We start from the raw sequence: 21,048 nt of genomic DNA on the forward strand, positions 1-21,048 counted from the left end.
TTAGGATGGAAAAGGGTTTTCTAAGCATAAAAGGAGAAAAGATAAAGAATTAACTCTATAAAAACTAGAAATGTCTATATGTCAGTAGGCCACATAATTTAAAAACACATACTGAACTGGGAGAAATATTTGCAAGAAAGGCTATAATCTAAAACAGAGCTCTTAATTCATTAGTCATAACATTAAGACCTCAATGGAAAAATAGACACTTACTAACTTTCTATAATAATTGTTCACAAACATGTCTTTATACTATATATCCTGTTTTGTGAGAGTAGAATCCATAACATCTTTGTTTTCCTCTTTGCCAGTAGCATAATGCTTTGTACATATTACACTTGGTAAATACTTGTTGAATTAATATATCTAGAACCTGGTAGGTTGCCACTGTGACTCTTGTTCACAGATTGCTAAAGCTGTGAGAGTTATTTTAGCTTAGGTAACATGCCCAAAGTTACAGGATGAGCTATTGACAGATCTGAGACTGGAACTGAGGTTTCCAGAGTAAAGGAGATTTTGGAAAGAACACTGGAAATGACAGACTCCCTTTTTAATGTTGCCATTTGCTAACTTTTTAAAAATAGGATTACTTCTGGTGTACTTCCTAGCCACATCATGATAATATAAGTCTCCTTAACTTTTTTTGTTCAAGTTGTTCATTCATGTTTTCTGAAGTATTCTTTGTTTCTTACTCTTTAAATCAATCCATTTTTCAAGCTTAGTAGCTTGGCTAAAAAATTAGCAAAATTGTCAGCACAGTCCTCCCTGTAAAACAACTGCAGTCACAGTCCAGCCATCTGAGGTTCTGTGTAGTATGGCAAGGGCTGCTTCATATAAAAAAACTGTTCAGTCACTTTAAATACGGGGGTCTTGTCAGTGTTTTCCAACAAGAAAGGAATACTATGCTTCAAAAGTAAGAGACCTCTTAATAACTTGAGTAGGCAGTTACTTGTAACTGTCCATTAATTCAGTAATTACTATCTTACATGTACTTAGGTTGCTCTGTTCTGACAGGATTTCTATATAGATGGGTCTAAAAATGGAGAAAAATGGTAAAGTGATAATTTCACCCTTTTTGTTTGTACATTTAAGTGCACATATTTTAATTGTGATGAAGGACGTGATTTTAAGTGCTATTCTAAAAATTTGATTTAAATTTCATTTATAGGTACTGTGTATGATGTAAGTCACTATAATGCTTTACTTAAAGTCTACCTTCAAAATGAGTATAAATTTTCACCAACTGACTTCTTGGCAAAAATGGAGAAAGCGAACATTCAACCAAATCGAGTAGGTAGTTGCTATTGTAAATGTTTATTGGTCATATCCACTTTTATTTTTACCCAGAAAAAAAATTTATTAAAAAGTATTAACTGGCCCATTTCATTGACAGGTGACATACCAAAGGTTGATTGCTGCTTATTGTAATGTGGGAGATATTGAAGGTGCCAGGTATGTAGTTTCATAAATGTATGCTTAAGCAAATAAATTTGTAAGTCTTGTAAATCTAGAATATATTTAATCTTCTTTTTTTTTTTAAATTCTCTTCTTCATAAGAAAATTATTTCAGAAGTATTTTAATCCAGCAAATTTGGTCATATGACTTAGATAAAATAAAATTGTGTGAGAAGGGAAAGATAATTGAAAATTGTTATTTTAATTAAATACTTGATTTACTAGAGCATAAGTTTAAAATTGTTGAGGTATAAAGCTGAGTTTACTTTTTTTTTAAATTGCTGTTTCCAAAAGGAAATGTTCTTAGCCATTTAAACTATTTGTTTATAAAACTGATAATACTGTATTTTAGTGGTTCATATAAAATCAGTTGTGATATTTCTCTGCTCATGTAAAATTTGTTAGTACTTTTGGATGGATGGTTTAGGAAATAAGGAATAAATTGAAATGTACAATCTCATTTTTAACAAATGAATTTTATTAAACTTTATGCTTTTTAAAGGTATTAATTAGTATAGAAGAAACAATCAGATTTTTAAAAATTACCTACTATTTTTAACAAGACTACTTCAAGACTATTGATATAGCTTAAGAGAGTGGAATTTTGTGTACACATGTTGTAAAAAGTGTTCTAAATGTGTATTTCCAAAGAGTATTTTTATTTCTCTTTTATTGCAGCAAGATTCTTGGATTTATGAAAACTAAGGATCTTCCAGTCACAGAAGCAGTATTCAGTGCCCTTGTTACAGGGCACGCAAGAGCCGGGTAATGTTCAACATAAAGTTCTGTTCTCAAGTGAGATTTAAATTGTAGGAAACTATTGTAAAAAATTCTTCAACTATGTTTGTCCACCCTCTCAAAAAAAAAAACAAAAACCCTGGTGTATGTGAGGTAGAACATGCGTATCTTAAAATACCTTATTCTTAAATCTATCTGTTTTATAAAACTTTTATTTGAAGATTTTCAGTTTTAAAAATTGGGCCTGATCCAAAGTAACTGTAAAGTTTGTTAACTGCTCTGCTAGTGCCTTGGAAAATATTTTTATTTTTGAAGAATCATTTATTAAATGTTATTCTTTCCTCAAAAAGGTAAGTTTGAGTCACAACATACTTAGTGAAAGAGGGCACATTATTTAATATCTGTGTAATTATTATATAATTTGATTTCTGTTTTGGAAAAATTACCTGTAAAAATTTGAGATGTTTATGGTATTTCTTGTTTCAGAAACCTGTAACCAGTTTAATAAGTATTTGTCCTTTTCCAGTGTTATCATAATCTAAATGGTTATAATCTAACTTAAGAACTTTCCATTTTAATAAGCATAGGTAATAACATTCCAGATTGAATAATATTACATCTGGCAGTATTATAGTAATCTGTTTAATTTTCTTTGAATTAATTTACAGAGATATGGAGAATGCAGAAAATATTCTCACAGTGATGAAAGAGGCAGGAATTGAGCCTGGTCCAGACACGTACTTAGCATTATTGAATGCATATGCCGAGAAGGGTGACATTGACCGTGTTAAGCAGGTATGACTTATATAAGTAAACATACTTTAAAATCACTTGTATAAACTTGTGTTACATTTTGCATGAAGCAGAGAAGTGTAGGTTATATCTGTTTTTAAAGATATCTCTTGTAGATGGTATTGAAGGAAAATTCTTACAGTAGTTCAGTACTTTGGTGTTGATGTAACAGTTATTGTTGATATAGAATTATGGAAGAAGTGCTTAACCTTTAGCTGGTATATGTTCCTAGTTTTTAAAAATCTTGTTATTTTAATTTACTTAGCTTTAATTTAAAAAAAAAAATGACTGGTTTCTAACTTGTTCTTCTAATTTTTGGAACTGTCTATAGACCCTGGAGAAGGTGGAGAAGTCTGATCTTTACCTTATGGACCGTGATTTATTGCAAATTATTCTTAGCTTCAGTAAAGCTGGTTATCCTCAATATGTCTCAGAAATTTTGGAAAAAATTACATATGAGAGAAGGTATATTCCAGGTAGTGTAAAATTTTTTATTTTCATGATTTTTCCGAAAATCTTAATTACTATTTTTACATGATAGAAAGGGCATTCTCTAGCAATAGAGTATTGTGGTAGGTGAACATATGATTCTTTTAAAGTCAGCTTCATAAACTGAAAGACTTGAGTTAATGAATACATGGGAATGTTTTGGTTTGGAAGTGTTTCACTGTTGTTTAGGCAGATCCTTTTGGTTGTCTTTCATATTGGTAGCAGTGTAGAAAAATTGTTGAAGTCAGTAACAAAAGTTGTCTTTGTTTTCTTTTCAGATGCGATGAACCTCATCTTGCTTTTAGTCACTGAAAAATTGGAAGATACAGCATTGCAGATTTTATTAGCATGTCCTTTATCAAGGGAAGACAGTCCAAGTGACTTTGGCAGTTTCTTTTTACGACACTGTGTGACTATGAACACGGTATTCAGTTCATTTTTACTTTGTAGACAGTGTAATAGACAATGAAATAAGATTTTTTAAAGTATAAGAACATATTATGAGATTAGATTAGAACATATTACAGATTTTACTAACTATAAGTAGTATGAAAACTTTGTTTTTGTGTTGTAAGATTATTGCGTAGAAAGATCATGAGAGGTTCAAATTTTTTATCCCAAAAGTGGTAGAATATTTGTAGAAGGTCACATGGTAGGCATTTTGCAGATTCAGCTGATGTGGAGCCTTTCTTTTCTAGCCTGCAGAGAAGATTAAAGACTACTGTCAGAAGTTAAAGGAAGCCCCGCTGCACGCATCTCCTTTCCAGTTCACACTCCAGTGTGCTTTACTGGCCAATAACCTCGGTACTGTATTCTCATAATTAAAACTCATGTAAATAAGTTTTGCTGAGGTAGCTTTGTAATGTTTTATGGTATCTCTTTCAGATTTGGCAAAAACTCTAATGAAGGCTCTGAAGGAAGAAGGTTTTCCTATCAGAACTCATTATTTCTGGCCATTGCTAGTTGGACATCAGAAGAAGAAAAATCTTCAAGGTTAGGTTTTGCCTTTTACAAATTTGTAATGGTGTTCAGATAGCCAGTGAGACAGTTTCTACACACATCGAATTGAATTCTTTGGGAAGACATACTTATTCCTGAGTATTAGCTCTTATGAGAAAATGGAATTGATTTAAATCATAGTAAAGTGTTAGGTAAGTGTTTTAAAAAACAAACATAATGAATTTCTTTCATCTTAATTTCATTAATTTAGTTTCTTAATTCATCTCTGATCTTGATATTCAAGCTTGTGAATATGGCTTTAATAGTTCATTATTTTTAAGTTTTTCAAAAATCTCTTTAGTTCTTGATTTTACATACATACAGCATTTGAAATTAGTTTATCTAGCCTTATTAAAGATAAAGTTATATATAATCAGGCCATTTTCTTTGTGGGCCAGTCTATTTCTTCTTAACTGAGCTGAGTTACAGTAATAGGAAAGGCAGGAAAAGTTTTATTGCAAAATGAGTGCTCATGACCTGACAGCCTGCTGATTGAAGGACAGAAATGTTCAATCTTTCAGGTTCTTAAGTACATTTCAGCATTTAACATACTTTTCCCTGTACACATGGGATGTCTATAGGATATGAATAAGAATTGAACAAATATTAAATTTTAGAGCACAGTATCTAATTCTTTGGTTTGCATTATTGGTAATTCAGAAAGAGTAGTCTCATAAAAAGATGCTTTTAACAGAAGTACTTCCCCCTTGGGGAAACAAAAAATGGTCTTTTTCATTTTATCTCACCGTATAATGTGCTTTAGAATGAGATGCAGAGTTGTTAGTGTGACGTTGGGTGACAAACAAAATGCACAAACATCAAAAAAAGTGCTTTTAGCAGACTTTCATATTGCAATTTTATTTTAAATATATAGTCGTCTTCTGGTTTAAAGGAAATAGTGAAACAAGTATTCCCTAATTGTTTCTGGCTATAAAAGTCTCTAAATCCTTTTTAGAAAAATCTTTGTGGAAACAGTATGCCAGTTGATTAACTCTTTGCATATCCTCCAGTTCTGTAAACTCTAGGAGGTAACCTTTAACCAAGTATTTTTGAACCACGGAAAGTTGACATCATTCTACGAAAATCTTTGGGCATATTAGCATTGTCCACTTTTATGCAGATAGGAAAACACTTTTTGTACTCCTGTTGAAATGTTTGTTCATCAGGTAGATTTGCTTTTCTCAACCTATCATGGTATCTAGACTTGAATTGGTTACTACATATTTACTACTTAGTAAACAGAATTCAGATAATTTCTTTCTGTAGTTGTAGCTCAAACTAGTAGAAAAGTGGACTTCATCTTGAATCTATCTTTTCTTAGAAAATTTATTTATTTATTTGCAGGGGGAAGAAGATAATTAGGTTTACTTATTTATTTAGTTTGATGGAATTACTGGGGATTGAACCCAGGGCCTCATGCATGCTAGGCATGTGCTCTACCACTGAGCTATATCCTCCCCCTAATCTTTTCTTAGATTCTTAGTTGGTCAAAAGTGCCTTGTTTGAAGCTCACATTATATTTATAAGGGAACTGAGCCCAGAGAGACTCAGTGGTTCGTCTAAGGTTCCACATGTGGCTGTCACTGGTGCTGGCGTTAGAACTAGGATTTCTGTCCTATTTTAAATAATCTTTTTTAATACCATAACACCTCCATATTAGACGTTTGTAAATATTATGCTGTTTTTATTTTATAAAAATTCTCAGCTACTGGTTAAAAACTAGGTACTGATTTTTGCATTAAGGACATTTGAAAAAGTGGTACCAAGTTTTTTTTATCAGTGAAGGTTTTATCTGGAAAAATAGGAAAGCTGGGAAAGGTAAGTTGAGAATATGAGAGATTGTCAGCTGTTTTATAGTTTTTAAAAACTAGTTTCTCCTTTGCAGGAGGTCTTGAAATAGAGTAAAGTATATATTTCTACAGTCTTTTCTTTATGTAACAGGAAAATGGCTGTATGTCTTCTGTATGCTTTCTTTGGTGTAGGGTAAGAAAGTAACATGCTTATCAGTGCAGTGAATTTTTTTTTTGTCTGGGGAGTTATATATGGTAGAAATAAATAACAGAGGGAAATAAAGGCTGCAGAAATGGAGGATGTAGAGAAGTGTTTCACAAGGAATAAAAATATCCTTTAGGAAATTCAGGAAAGGTATTTAGAGGTCAGATCAAACTGAACCAAGTTTTTAACAATAGGATAATCAAATTTCTATTGAACTCTAGAATTTTTCTGCGTCAGATTTGGCTATCAGCAGCCCGTAAGAGAGATTGTTACAATGACTTCCTCATGGCTTATCTTGCTAGTATTTTTCTCTGTGGTGCAAACGGAAAAGTCTTCTCTTAGAATTTTAGCAAATTGGTCCGAGTGAGAGGAAATAATGCAGAATGATTGAGGATCTACATCCTTTGGTATATTTAGGACACATAAAACGAAGAATATGAAAGGGGAAAGATATAAAAGGAAGGACTGATATGAAAGCCTAAAATGCCAGTTGCGTGAAGTGGTTGAATAGAGAGAACTTTTTAAAAAGTCAGAAATTGCCTCCTCCTAAAGTGAATGCCCTGGGTAGTCTAAAATCATGTGGAGAGGGAGAGGGTATAGCTCAGTGGTAGAGTGCATGCTTAGCATGCATAAGGTTCTGGGTTCACCCAGTACCTCCATTAAAAAAATAATAACAAAAATAAACTTTAAAAAAATATTAAAAATATATGTGAAATGTGAAGTGAACAGCCCTAGCTGGCAAATGTTATTCAGGAAAACCATGTGTCTTTCCCAATAGTTTGAACTATTTTAATAAAACTTTCTGAATGGAGACTTTCCTTTAGAGTTATAAACTTTCTTGTGCCTACATTTGAGACATTTTTACTAGATTGTTTATTTAGTCTTAGTTTAGATTCTCTAAATTCACAGATGTTTTTGGATACACATGTTTATCTAAGTTAATGTATGATTATTTTAATCTTTTATTTTTTCAAAAAAAATATGAATTGTATCCTTTGGGAGGATGTATGCATGTATGTCAGATCAACCACCTTTTTTCTCCTTATTGACGAATGTTTCCCTCTTCCCATCTGGCTGTAGTTATTGAGCTGAATACCCTTGCATGTTTCCTCAGAGTGCTCAAGGGAGTGACTACTTATCTGAGCAATGGTGTGAACTCATGTTTCTTAAAACCTGCTTTAGTTTCAGTTAGAAAGATAACGTAAGTTAAAAATACTACCAACACAGATCATCTGAATGAGCAGAATGCACTCCTCTCCCTGAAGAACATTATTGGGAAAATGAAGAATGAAAGAATAAAATGTATTTGAGGCATAGATGATGGGGAAAGTGTTTGTATAGGAATAAAAATCTTCTATCTGCAAGCACTGTGTTGGCCTGTTTTCCAACGATAGAAAATCAAATATATGGTTCCCTTATGCTACATCTAGTCTATGTAACATCTAAGGAGATTTTTTAAATCATTATCTTATTTCCCAGACAAAATGCTGAGCAATTTTCCCACAGTATAATTCAGAGAGTAAATGAACTGAACTTTTTGATATTTTGCTAATGTATACCAAGTTCCTCATCTTTGTGCTTTTAAATTTGATTTTACAGGTGTAGTTGAAGTCCTCAAAGGAATGCATGAAGTAGGAGTAACTCCTGATCAGGAGACGTACATAAATTACGTGTTTCCATGTTTTGATAATATCAAGTCAGTCCGTGCTGTTTTGCAGGTGAGTGCAAGTGTGGTTTTAATTCATAATTGAAGAGAACTTCTTTCTTCCCTAGTGTTTTGTGGTAACCACAAAAAAAAAAAGTCACTGAACTGAGGGCTAAAATGGTTATGTCTATATACAATTTTCTAAAGCTTTGTAAAAATACTGGTTAGTGTGACATTTATAGTTGTTAAACTTAAAAAGATTAAAAAAAGTAAAGTAGTATTTTTCTTGTGTTTTGAAAAGACAATGCCAGTACAAAATTTAGATAGAACAATATTCACTCTTTAATCCTACTTTACAGTGCAACTGCAGTTTTCATGTTTTGAGTATTACTTTTCACTTCTATATGAATTTTTATAATATACTCCTAGTATACTTACTATTCCTTTTTTTTTTAAATAATCTTTTATTTGACCCCAAAGCATTATTTTCCTGCCAGATGCTTCCTGTCCCCACCAGAATAGGCAAGGCATTTATGAAGGGGCATATGAAGAAACTGACTTGGACGGTGCATTGGGTCAGCAATGGCTGCACTCTCAATTTTGAAATTAAGTGCTGTACACTTAGGAACAACATGGCAGAGCACCAGATACCTTAATGAGAAGTGTTTTGTTCAGAAGACCTGTTTCCTAGGTGGTTATTCACATAATGCCTTGATTTTTCTCATATTGTTATAGTGTTCTCTTTTTTCATTGAAAAAATTACATAATTACAGTCCTCTTAAAGGTAGAGTTTATGTCTTCACTTTTTTTTTTTAAGCTTTTTTTTTTTATTGAGTTATAGTCAGTTTACAATGTTGTGTCAGTTTCTGGTGTACAGCACAATTCTTCAGTCATACCTGAATATGTATATATTCATTTTCATATTCTTTTTCACTGTGAGCTACTACAAAATATTGAGTATATTTCCCTATGCTATACAGTACGAACTTGTTTATCTATTTTATATGTACCTGTCAGTATCTGCAAATCTCGAACTCCCAGTTTATCCCCTCCCACCCGTCTTCAGTGTCTTTACCTGAGTACTTAGCAGTGTATTTTGAGACTGTGCTATACATATTTTACTATTAAAAATATATTTTAAAAAGTAATTTGCCCCCATATTTTTATTTCCCAAAAACCTCCTTTTTTCACTTGGCACCTTTACATTATAGTATGTAGTTACGCAATTATTTTTTATGTTTGCATGCTGTTTTATTGTATGGATATACCGTAATTTATCTTTATGCAGTATTAGTTGCTTTTTAATACACTGTTAATAAAAAGTGGTTCAATAAATGGCTAAATTTTGGTTTATATACTTAAATTATTAAAGGATGATGTTGAGATAAGTAATTAGTCATTTGGAGTTAAATAAAAATAAATTTGATCTTTACCTTATTATATGCCCCCAAATATCATGTTAAATCAATGTGTTAAATTTTTATTTTGCTTCAAATGAGAGAATTGTTCCAGTGTCTTCAGTGGTAAACTCTTCCTAGAAGGAAGGCACTCTGAGGGTAACAGATTATATGAATTTGAAAATAAGCATATAATTTGAAATGTTGGTACACCATATCATAGCTTTTGCTAAAGTTCAGTTATTCAGTTTATATGTGTTATTCTAGAAAATGATCTTTTTAAATGAAGGATTTTCAGAATATGGTGACACAAAGAAATGGGAAAACAGGAAATTTGAATGGCATATCAAAATATTTTTAACTGAAGTGTAGTATTGAAATATGCTTTATCCCTAGGAACATGGATGTCTACATGAAAATGATATATTTTCTCAAGCTGAATTGAGAAGTGAAGCAGTAAATGGAAACTTAGACTATGTTTTATCATTTTGTAAGTATGCAGCATTAGCAGTAAACTTGGCAAACGTTGATTTCAGTTACTATTGAGGGCATACAGGGTAGTTCATGCCCTCAGTGCCTACGCCATGTAGTTCAAAGTAAATTCCTTGAAAGCAGGGAAATTTTTATATGTTTTGTTTAGGTCAGACTGCTAAGACAGTTTATCAGTTGAACTTGTGCATAATTTGGAAGTAACTTTAAAGTTAAAAGGTCCTTGGAAAACACATGGTATTAGGTTGGACTGGAGACCCAAAAGACTTGGATTATATTTATAACTAAGCTGCTGATTATGGGACCTGAAACAAGTCTGTATACCACTCTTCGCTTCAGTTTCATGAAATGGAATAGTATAACCTATTTGTCTTACCATGTGGAAGTCTTGAAAATCATGAGATTTTGTTTCTGGCAGTGTATTCTAAACTAATGCCTATTATAGCCCTAAGTTGCATGAAGCCATCTACCGGTCCTCATTAACAAAAACACAACAGATGTTTACTAAACATTTATAAATGCTAGGGTGCTTTATAGTGTTCATCACATGTTAATAAAATTCCTCCATTGATAGATGAAGAAAATTATAGAGAGGTTTAAATGATTTGCCCAAAGTTATCGATTGAGCCAGAAACAAGATCATCTAACCTTAACCTTATTTTTTCCCTATATTTTAATTTTAATAAATTCTACATTAAAAAAACATGTCTATGACGTTAACTTGACAGTGTTTCAGATCTTGTGAAAAAAAATCATTAAAAAAAACCTATAGACATCAATTTCTAGTCCCTGAAAATGTTAAAAGTTAAGCTTTGATTAATGTATATTCAAATGGTATACATGGAAGCTTTGTGAAAACTAAGTTACTAATATATATTACCTGTATCTGTGTTATTGAAAGTAACTTACTGTATTATTGTAAGGGAAAGGCAAAATGTTCAGTATGAAAAGTGGTGACTGTTAGAGGTGTAGTTATTTGAGTGCAAGGTTGGGAATTAATGCTGGCTGCTATCTGAGTGTATTGATTTTGCCTTCCACTCTGTATAATATATAGATTTTCCATACTGACAAGATGAAAACAGAAGCATTAGCAGAGGAATCTGGGCACATAAGGTGGATACATGAGAGCTGCCTTTCCCTTTATCATACCATCCATTCTGCTTCACTGTCAACCTCTTGATTTTCTTTTAGACTTGTTTGTTGCTAGGGAAACTAGGTGCTTTTTGTCAGCAGCCTTCCAGCTTGCTGAGATATTTCTGGTCACCTTTTTAATGAATAAAAACTTGATTATATTCTGTAAAATACTAATTTGAATAGTTTAGAAATAAGTTTCCAAGAGGTTATTTATTAACTGTGTGAAAAAAAAAAAGATGCCATGAACTTAAAGACTAAAGAAGATTTCAGCTCACACTCCCAACAGTGCCCTCCCTCCACCTTTGATTTACAGGTCTTTGAAGAGCAGTTAGTTCTATAATTGCTGGTGTTCACTGTAGGCTGCTATTAGATAAGCCCTTTTGGTTACTACAAGGAATGGCAGGTAGTAGAGAAGAGTAAATGACTTGTGCTTTTAATTTTTAATTGAGGTATAATTGACATAGAACATTATATTAGTTTTAAATATATAACAATGATTTGATATTTGTGTGTATTGCAAAATGATCACTATAATAAGTCTGGTTAACGTCTGTCCTCGTACGTGGTTACAAACATTGTTTTTGCTTGTGATGAAGACTTCTAAGATCTACTGTCTTGGCAGCTTTTACATATGAAACATAGTATTATTAACTGTAGTCACCATGCTGTACATTACATCCTTATGACTTAGTAAATGGCTTATCTTGATCAAGTTTGTACAGTAGGAAGAAACATTCTTTCCACTTGTGTTTGTAGGCATAGAAATTAATTTGATCAAGCAAAATTGAAGGTTACTGAAAAGCATGTGGTGTGTCTACTTTAAAATTCCTGGAGTGACTAAATGCAGGTCATTTCAGAAATGATTTTTAGATTTTCAAATGCTGCATACAACCACTGTGAAACTTAAAGCTTCCTGTTCAGGGGATCTAACAGTCGATCTAAAGTAATTCTCCTTATGTATGTAGGTTAAATTTTTACTCATATTTAGGGAAATGAGCAAATCTTAAAACCTACTGTGTCTTTTCCCATGAGTTTTTTTGGTTTTGTTTTTTTAAAGTTAACCAGGTAGCTTAATCTTTACCTGATATTCATTAATTCTCTCTTCAGAATTTGTTCCCACTATGAGTTCCTTCCTAATTTCATCCCTCTTGGATCATTCAGTAGCCACTTTACATGTATACTGAAAAGATTACAACAATTATTTATAACAGGACACCATTTTAATATAGTGACAGGGAAAAAGAAATTCAGGCGATGCCTACCATGATTCCATTCTGTGGATTATGGCAAGGATTATGTGCAAAATCAGGTCTTATGCCTTAAGGCCTGATTTTTACACTAAGGCAAGTCAGGCTCATGGTGTCGGCATTGAAACATATAAGGTTGTAGACTTAAATGCCAAAATGAATAGTAGAGCAAACAAATCATCAGAAAAGTGAACAATCAGTAAAAGTCAATTATGTAACAGAGATAAAGAGGTTATTATGACTTTAGGTTGTCACTCTTGCATGAATGCAAGCCATAGATCATAGTGGAAAATGGAATGAGAAAGTGTGAATGGTTCAGCAAAATCCAACACCACTCTTAGAAAAGAACTTCTTCCCTCGTCTTCTGTTTTTAAAGGGTAGTTACAATCTCTCCCTTCGTAGTGCCGTGTTGTCCAATAACATACAGCCTTGGTATGTGTGCCAGGCTGACTTTGAGTATGCTGGTAGATTAGTTACTGCCATTTATAGAAGAGAATATAAAATCATAGTTGTGTATATTTATGTAAATGAAGTAAAATGTTTTAAAAGGATAGATTATATTGCCAGTATATATTACTGCATTGTCTAATTTTGTATGAAAACGTTTCCATTCTTAAGATACTGTTTGCAAAATGAAAATTGAAAAGTATTGGTATAAATGTGTTTCCAAATAAGTTGATAATTTAAGTTTTTGTTTTTGCTCTGGGGTTTTATGATGTTCATTTTCTTTTGCAGTAGAATCAAATACATTGCCTCTCTCACTTACTTCGTTCAGAGGCAGCTTAATTCTAGGCTTTAGAAGGTAAGATGATATATATAATGTTGTTTGCCTGAATATTGACTGACTGCTCCTTTTGACCTCCTTTGTCAGGAAAGAAACAGATATTCTTATCTTCCAATATACTAGTTACCTGAAATAACCTTACTTGTTTTAATTGTTTCTACTAAGTAGTTGAGTTTAGGTCACCTTTTATATCATCTCTTCTCAGAAATAACACTGATTTGGTAAAAGTCTTATTTCAAAAAAGAATGCACTGCTTGTGGTGAGTTGGCGTTATAGACAAATTTACATGTATATTTGATTTATACTTTGAGCATTTAATTACAAGATGACTTTTATTCGGTATGAAACTACTCTCTGCTTTGGTGTGCTCAGGGAATGTTAATGACCTTTTCTGCCAGTTTTGTTATTTTGAGATAGTCCAGCGTAGAGACAGATTGAAAGAACAGGAAAGGAAATACCCACATACCCTTTATGCAGATTCACCAGTTGTTGATATTTTGCCACATTGACTTGCCTCCTCTCTCATATACTTTCGCTCTAATATACACACACATTTATATGCACACACAGACATGTACATATATACACTTTTTTTTCCCTTTTTGCTGAACTACTTGAATTTGTAGACAACATGATGCTGAATTCTTCAACATATCTCTTTGAAGAATAAGGTCATCATCTATATAATCAAAATACCAGTATCACTCCTAAAAAATTAGCAATATTATAACATCATCCAATATATATAGTCTATGTTGATTGTCCCAGCTGTTTAAAGTTTTTCTTTTATGGCTGTTTTACTTTTTGAGGATTCAGTTAAGTTTATGCATGGTATGTGATTGGTATCTCCTTATTCTCATAATCAAGAACAGTTCCCTACTTTTTAGGGGGTGGGGTGGGCAGAAGAGTCCAGGCTACTTTCTCTGTAGAATGTTGCTTTCACATTTGTGTCTAATTTCTTCCTCATGATCAGACTTAGGTTGAACATTTTTAGCAAGTGTACTTCATAGGTGATTGGCTTAAAGGGGTATAATGTCAGGTGTCCAGTGTTAGTGCCATCAGCGAGGGTTGATCATTTGTTTACGTTGGTGGCCCCTGCGTCTCCCTTGCAAAAGAACCTCATCTCCTTTGTGATCATTAAGGTGTCTGTGGGGTGATACTTTGAGACAGTGTGTCTTCCCTGATTCCTAGCTACTTTCAGTGGTTATAGCAGCCATTGGTAATTCGTCAAATCAGTTGTTAACTGTGGTAGTTGCAAAAGGATGAGTTTGTAATTTTTTCATTCTTTCTGTGTTTATAATGTTAATGACTTCTGATAATAATCCCAGTAATTTTTAGACTGTTTGTTGATGGGAACACTAGTTCTATAGACAACTCCGGAAGCTCCAGTGCAGACAAGAGAGAGAACAAGCAGGTAGGATTCTTCAGCTGGTGTAGTTCCACTCCTTTCATACATCTGCATACATTTATAAATGATTAGCTGCTTTGTATGAAGTTTAAAAAAAACAAAAAGCAACAAGGTCTGTGCCTTTAAAAATAAAGTTTGAAAAACACATGTATATAATCAAGCAGATAAAAATGCTAGTAGAGCTAGATTTTTAAAAAAGAACCCTTAATGCATCATGAAGTGAAATACAGTGACATTGTCATACATTTATTTGTCCTTAAGACTTGAAAACAAGTTTTTAATATAAACTTCCAGGTTGTGGGTATTTCCTTCTTTAGCTTTACTAACCTATTTTTTAGTCAGTTTGAATGGCAGTTGTTGTATTTCACAAATTGTGGACTTCTCAAAGTACTTGGACTATAAAATTGATCCAATATGATGAAGAAAGCTGAATTGTATATTCTGATATATACCAAGGTCTGTCACTGATCTTTTTTAGTGGCTTAATGATTAAAATGCAGAGTTGCTTACTCCTCCAGTAAATGTGTCTGGTTGCTGTGTTTTTTGCTTCTCTTTAATTTTGTGTCATCTTTGCTGTAAGATTTTTTTTTCAATCTTCCTCTTGCCAACTTTCAGTGTAGTTACCTTAAGTAACCTACATAGGTGGGAAGGGTATAGCTCAAGTGGTAGAGTGCATGCTTAGCATGTATGAGGTCCTGGGTTCAATTCCCAGTACCTCCTCTAAGAATAAATAAATAAATAAACCTAATTACCTCCCCCCTTAAAAAGGACAAAAAAAATGCAATGAAAAAAAAAAGTAACCTACATATGCTTAAATAATTTTCTGGTTTTGGTTCATTGTGGGCTGGGAAGTTAAATAAACCTAAGTCATTGCAATTTGGAAAAATAAAAGGTTCTAAATAAGAGCATGCATTTTTTTTTTGCTCTTATTTTATGACAAAGATTTTGAGGCAGATGTTTTGATTATTAGAACATAAGGTCCATGTTTGGTTTATTGCACTATTTTTAGCTCGTAGATATTAATACCTGGCACATGATTAGCACTGTTGAATTAATTACTGAGGCCTTTTTGTTCTCTATTTCTGCCTGTTTTTGAGCATTCCCTTTAATTTAACAAGTATTCTTGAGATTAGAAGTATTGGTTAGGATCAGATTGTAAAATATTTTAAGTAACATAGAGGAACTTGTTCTTTATTGTGACAAAAGTAGACTAACTTGTGCAGTGCAGAGGCTTGGCTGAGGCAGAGATACATCCAGAATCTATTTTAAGCTCAGACATTGTATTTATCATTTCTAGAAATTGAATTTTTTTTTTTTTTTTAACCTCCCACATCTCCTTAACATGCTCATGCTTCTTTTTTTCCTTCTTGACTCTGGAGGTGTTAATGATAGATGTCTTGATGTCCTTGTCTACTAATTCTCTTAATTAATTACTTTTCTCATTATGCACCATACATTTCTGCTTGTTTGTAATTTCTGACTGGATACCAGATGTGGATTTTATGCTGGTGGATGTGGGTTTTTTGTTGTTGTTTGGTTGGGGTTTTTTTTGTTTTTTCAATTTCTCTGAATATTTTTGAGCTTTGTTCTGAGATGGTCTTAAGTTACTTAGAACAATTTTTTTTTTAAAGAAGCAACCAGTTTATTATTTTTTTACAATGTTGTGTTAGTTTCTGGTGTATAGCATAGTGATTCAGTTATACATACATGCATACATATGCTTTTGTCATGTTCTTTTTCATCATAGGTCATTACAAAATACTCAATGTAGTTCTCTGTACTGTACATTAGGGTAGGACAGTTTTCTTAGTGCTTGCTTTGTTGGGTAGGACTAGAGCAGCTTTTGGTCTAGGATTATTCCCACTGACTTAGTTGAGCCCAGCTATTAAGGCAGTATCCTCCTGAGTACTCTATCTGCTAGGCCATGTATTTTGAGATTATTGGGAGTGTAAACTATTCCAATCCCTGTGTGAGTTCTGGGAATTGTCTCTTTTGGAGCTTCTGAAAAGTTCTCGGGTAGTTTCCTTGGCTTCAGATTGTTTCCTCACTGGCATGTGCTTATCAGTACTCAGCTGAAGACTGAGGACAGCTCCCTGCAGATCCCTAGGGCTCTCTTTGTCCAGGTCTCTCTGCTCTGATAGTCCGCCCTATAAAAACAAATTTCAGTTAGTCCCTTTTGGGGAAATATTTTGAATCTGTAGGTTCTAAAACTATATTATGTTGATGAATTTTATCATAGATACAGAAAAGTTTCAGGTTGTGGTTGGCATTAATCGTAAGAATGTGTGTAATTTGAAGCGTTTGGGACTAGAAGTGATTTCTTTCTTTTCCTCCCACCCCCAAAACTATTAATAATTCAAAACATAGTTGTTATAGTCTATCATCTTGGCATCAGCGTAGCCTTCTGTTCTTTCATTCAACGCTGAATCGAATAGTATGTATATTTTTAAGTCTCTTTGTCAGTACAGTCAGCACCGCTACTGAAACAATCGCTTGTCATGTGCTTCTCTAGTAACTTTAGGATTGGCCCAGTGACTAGGAGAAAACTGAGATCTGGTTGGTGTGGTCAGTAGAGTCCTGCAGCTCCTGTAAGGATTAGCACATAACAAATTCACTTAAAGTTACTCCTTACCAAAATTTAATTATTCAGTGTTATCAGAAATGTAAGAAGTTATGGAATATTAAACGAGATATGACAGACACTTTAGCTAATCCTAAGGGAAACTTGGATGTGCATTTCAATGTTGGAATGCAATTTTTGAAATAGTTATCTACCTTTAGTATAACCTCCCTAATAGGGGTAGGTCCAGGGTCCACGAGGCAGTAGTTCCTGTCATGTGTTGTGTAACCTATTTGAGCCCAGATGAATTTTTTTATGCTATTCCACAATATTTTTTTTAAAAACCAACACTTTTTCTCATATATTTTGAGTGATGTTTAAGTGGCAAGCTAATCTTTCTGTAAATTGTTAAACTCAAGGAATGATCATTGAATACCAATCAAGTGTAATGGCTTCCCAAAGTTTTCCAATTTCTAAATTAAATTGTCTGTTAACATATCTAGGCAAAGTCCCCTGTAAAAAACTTTTTAAATTCTGTACTACTTAGTTAAGGTTAGATTATTCAAGATTATTAGGAAATTTTTACTTTAAACTTTCATAAAGAAATAAAGCTATTTCCAGAGTATTTTAAAGGGCATTTACCTCTGACTGATAAAGTTAGTAAATTGTTTTGTCAAATCCAGGGCAAGTAGATGTTTAGTATGAATAAGACTTTCTTCCCTTTTAACAGTAGCACTAGCTGAACGAACTTCAAATTGGAAAGAAGGTAGTGTACATTTTATATGTTACTGAAAACACCACCACCAGAAATACTGACTCACTTCTAAGAGACAAAATGGCACTGAAGATAGTTCAGAATTTGCTTGGCGATACAACATATCAAAAAGAGAAATGTTTCAGAATTGGTATGGAGGCATTTAAGTCTTTGTAGTCCATAGAGAGAGAGTTCTGTGATATAAGGAAGGATTTTTTGACCCAGTGGTGAAAGGTTGAGCTGCCTTTCATATGTTGAAGAAAATCAAGTTTCTGATACTAGCTGTATCAAAGACTCCAAGTGCCTCATGTTAAGTCCTCTTTTCAGTCAGCCAGTGAGACTTCCACACATGACATTTTTACAAGAGGAGGGGAAATACTTCATGAACTACAATTTGTGAGTGCTTAGAAAAGAAAATAGTAGCTCGTATTAATGTGTACTGAGGGCCGGGACTGCAAGATAATAGGTAATTCAAGGATGAATAGAAATCGTCTTGCCCCCAAGTTGTTCATTAGTTGGAGACCAGAAAGTAAGACTGCAACTGCAAACTAGTCTTGATAATTGTGCATGTTTAGAGAAGACACTATCTCTTTCTGCCAAGGTTAGAGGAAGGATGGGTCAGGGCAAGATACGTAGAGAAGGTGCTGAGCATTGAAGGATGAGTAAGAATTTGTTCAGAGGAAAGAAGGGCATTCTAGGCAAAGACTTTGGGGCTGAGAGAATAGTGCATTTGAGGACCTGATGACAGATTGACATAATGGTAGCCCAGTACCATGAAGTAATGGCAAGGAATAAAGCAAAATGGTAGCCTGGGGCTCTTCATGAATGAGCTCATTCTAAGTTACGAGGTTTAGACCTTGAGTCATGGCTTTGAGCCACTGAAAGATTGACATAATGAAGATAAGACTGACTGGATTTTCAAAGAGGGTAGAAAAGGGTGCAGATATGAGTAGATGGGGGACTGGGACAACAGGAAGAGATGATCAGCAGTTTGGGGGATCCTTTGAGGAGCCTGTGGAACTTCAGGTGAAGATACTTCACTTAGCCTTTGAGTCTGTTTCCTCTGTTGTGAAACAAGGAATTTAAGTATCTACATGCAGGATTATCTTAAAAATAAAAAAATATGATGTACTTGGAATCTAGTACAGAGGAATTTCTTTTAAGAAGCAGCTGGGGAAGGAGAATTTCTAAGAGATTGAGTAGCATCACTAGGAGACTGGGAGGGAACGATCAACAGCACATCTCAAAACTTGGTCAAAGGGGACCAAAAAGTGATGGTTGAATTTTGAATTGAAATTGCTGGTAATAGTGAGAGTACTTTCTGTGGAAGTTTGGGACCAGAAGTCATATTGCAGGGATGAATGTGTAATGAGTAAGTGTTGACTATTGTTTACACAAGCTTGGTTTGAAAAGATTCTGCACGGGGTTGGTTTGTTTTTTTCTGGACCTGTGCCATCCATCATGAAACTTCATGTTCAAGATAGTGCTTTTAGTCATTTTCAGTTGTTTTAGCTTTATGTACAATTTTGAAAGTTTACCTCTATGCCTTCCCTAGGTACTTCAGGCCAAGTTTGAGGGCAATTTACTATCTTAGGAATATTTTTTATCCTACATTAAGTTGATATTTGATGAAAAATATGATTAAAGTAGCTTTTCTTTAAAAGAAAGTTCAGTTTTATTTATGTTGAGAGTTTGAGTAGAGATGTAAAATCTAATTAAACCAAAGATGGTATATGCATATGAGTGTTTTTTTTTTTTAATGGAGCTTTCAATCTTTCACAAAAGTAGAACTCCCCAGTACCCACCACCCAGCTTCAACAGTTAAGGTTTTGGCAATCTTGTTTCATCTGTTCCTTCTCCACCCCCACTTACCCCCTTTTTCCCCCTGGACTGTTTAAAATTACAGACCTCTTGTCATTCTATCTATAAATACTTTAGTACATGTCTCAGAACTTATTTTAATTAAGACAGCATAACCACTGTAATATTATCGCATCTGACAAAATTAACAATAATTGAGAAGAGGAATTCACCAAATTCCCAAAGGGGTCCATGGTGCAGAAAAGCTAATCTTGCCACTTAACATTGTGCACTTTTGGGCATTGGCTTCTCACTTGCAAACTCTGATTTCCTTACTCCCCTCAGCCCCCTCCCCCAGTCCTTACATGTGGTAGGCATCTAGCTACAGGTTCAGGTTCCTTGGAATTAAAGCTGTTACTGGCCTAACCAAAAAGATGCCTGACTTTTTATCACTATAGATTTTTACTCATTCTTCACTGAGGAGCATTTTATCCTCATTTTGAGGGCTTACTCCACATTCACTTCCTAATTGGCAAAAAAAAAAAAGAACTTTCTGCATATGGAAATACCAAGTAGTCAGAGGAGGCTACTCTGTAATCTGTGGATGGATGAGATGAAAATTTCCTGTAATAGGTGAGAGATTGTTTTCTGATGCAGCCTAGAGGTGCAATTTTTAAGTCAGTTTATCATTTCTTCTGCTAACTGCTCAAAGAATTTTTCCCAAATCAAAATAAGCGCTATGCTAAACACAGGGCTTTATAAACATTTTCCCACTTAACAGATAAGATTTCATCGTTTTCAAAACGTTTTCTTAACATGCTTTAGTAGGAGGGATGCTTTTATCATAAGGCAGAAGATTACAGAGGGGCATGGAGCATGCTTTTATTTTTTGTTTTAAAATAATTAGAGCGTTCCAGGAAGTTACAAAGATAGGACACAAAGGGCCTATATACTCTTCACCCATTTCCTGCCAGTGGTTACATCTTATGTAACTATAGTGCGTTATCAAAGCTAGGAATTTTACATTGGTACAACATGTGTGTATAGATCTGACATTTTATCACATGTATAGGTTTGTGTAACTATCACTACAATGAAGATACAGAACTATTCCATCATCACAAGTTACCCACCACTGCCTCTTTATCTCTCCTCTGTCTTCCCTCCACTGTCCCTAACACGTGGCAACCACTAATTTGTTCTCAATTTTTATGATTTTAGATGTAGAGTTTGTATAAATGGACTCAGAGAGTATATCGTATTTTGAGATTGGCCTTTTTTCACTCAGTGTAGTGCCCCTGAAATCCATCCAACTTGTCTTGTGTGTCAGTAGTTCATTCTGAATATGTTTTTAAAGTAAAA

General features: G+C 33.7%; 1 protein-coding gene across 2 annotated transcripts in view; it reads left to right on the top strand.

Moving 5' to 3' along the window:
• The window catches only part of LRPPRC (leucine rich pentatricopeptide repeat containing), a 93,660-nt gene that overhangs the window by 14,753 nt on the left and 57,859 nt on the right, over positions 1–21,048 (top strand). For both annotated transcript variants that reach the window (XM_010997156.3, XM_064494532.1), the window contains exons 4-14: positions 1,169–1,290; positions 1,394–1,452; positions 2,134–2,220; positions 2,862–2,988; positions 3,317–3,461; positions 3,753–3,898; positions 4,173–4,278; positions 4,360–4,467; positions 8,068–8,186; positions 9,907–10,000; positions 13,116–13,182. In XM_010997156.3, the coding sequence (XP_010995458.2) occupies positions 1,169–1,290; positions 1,394–1,452; positions 2,134–2,220; positions 2,862–2,988; positions 3,317–3,461; positions 3,753–3,898; positions 4,173–4,278; positions 4,360–4,467; positions 8,068–8,186; positions 9,907–10,000; positions 13,116–13,182 (1,180 nt within the window). The remainder of the gene's footprint in view (positions 1–1,168; positions 1,291–1,393; positions 1,453–2,133; positions 2,221–2,861; positions 2,989–3,316; positions 3,462–3,752; positions 3,899–4,172; positions 4,279–4,359; positions 4,468–8,067; positions 8,187–9,906; positions 10,001–13,115; positions 13,183–21,048) is intronic.

The sequence above is a fragment of the Camelus dromedarius genome, chromosome 15 (genome assembly GCF_036321535.1).
Source record: "Camelus dromedarius isolate mCamDro1 chromosome 15, mCamDro1.pat, whole genome shotgun sequence".
Classification (NCBI taxonomy): domain Eukaryota; kingdom Metazoa; phylum Chordata; class Mammalia; order Artiodactyla; family Camelidae; genus Camelus; species Camelus dromedarius.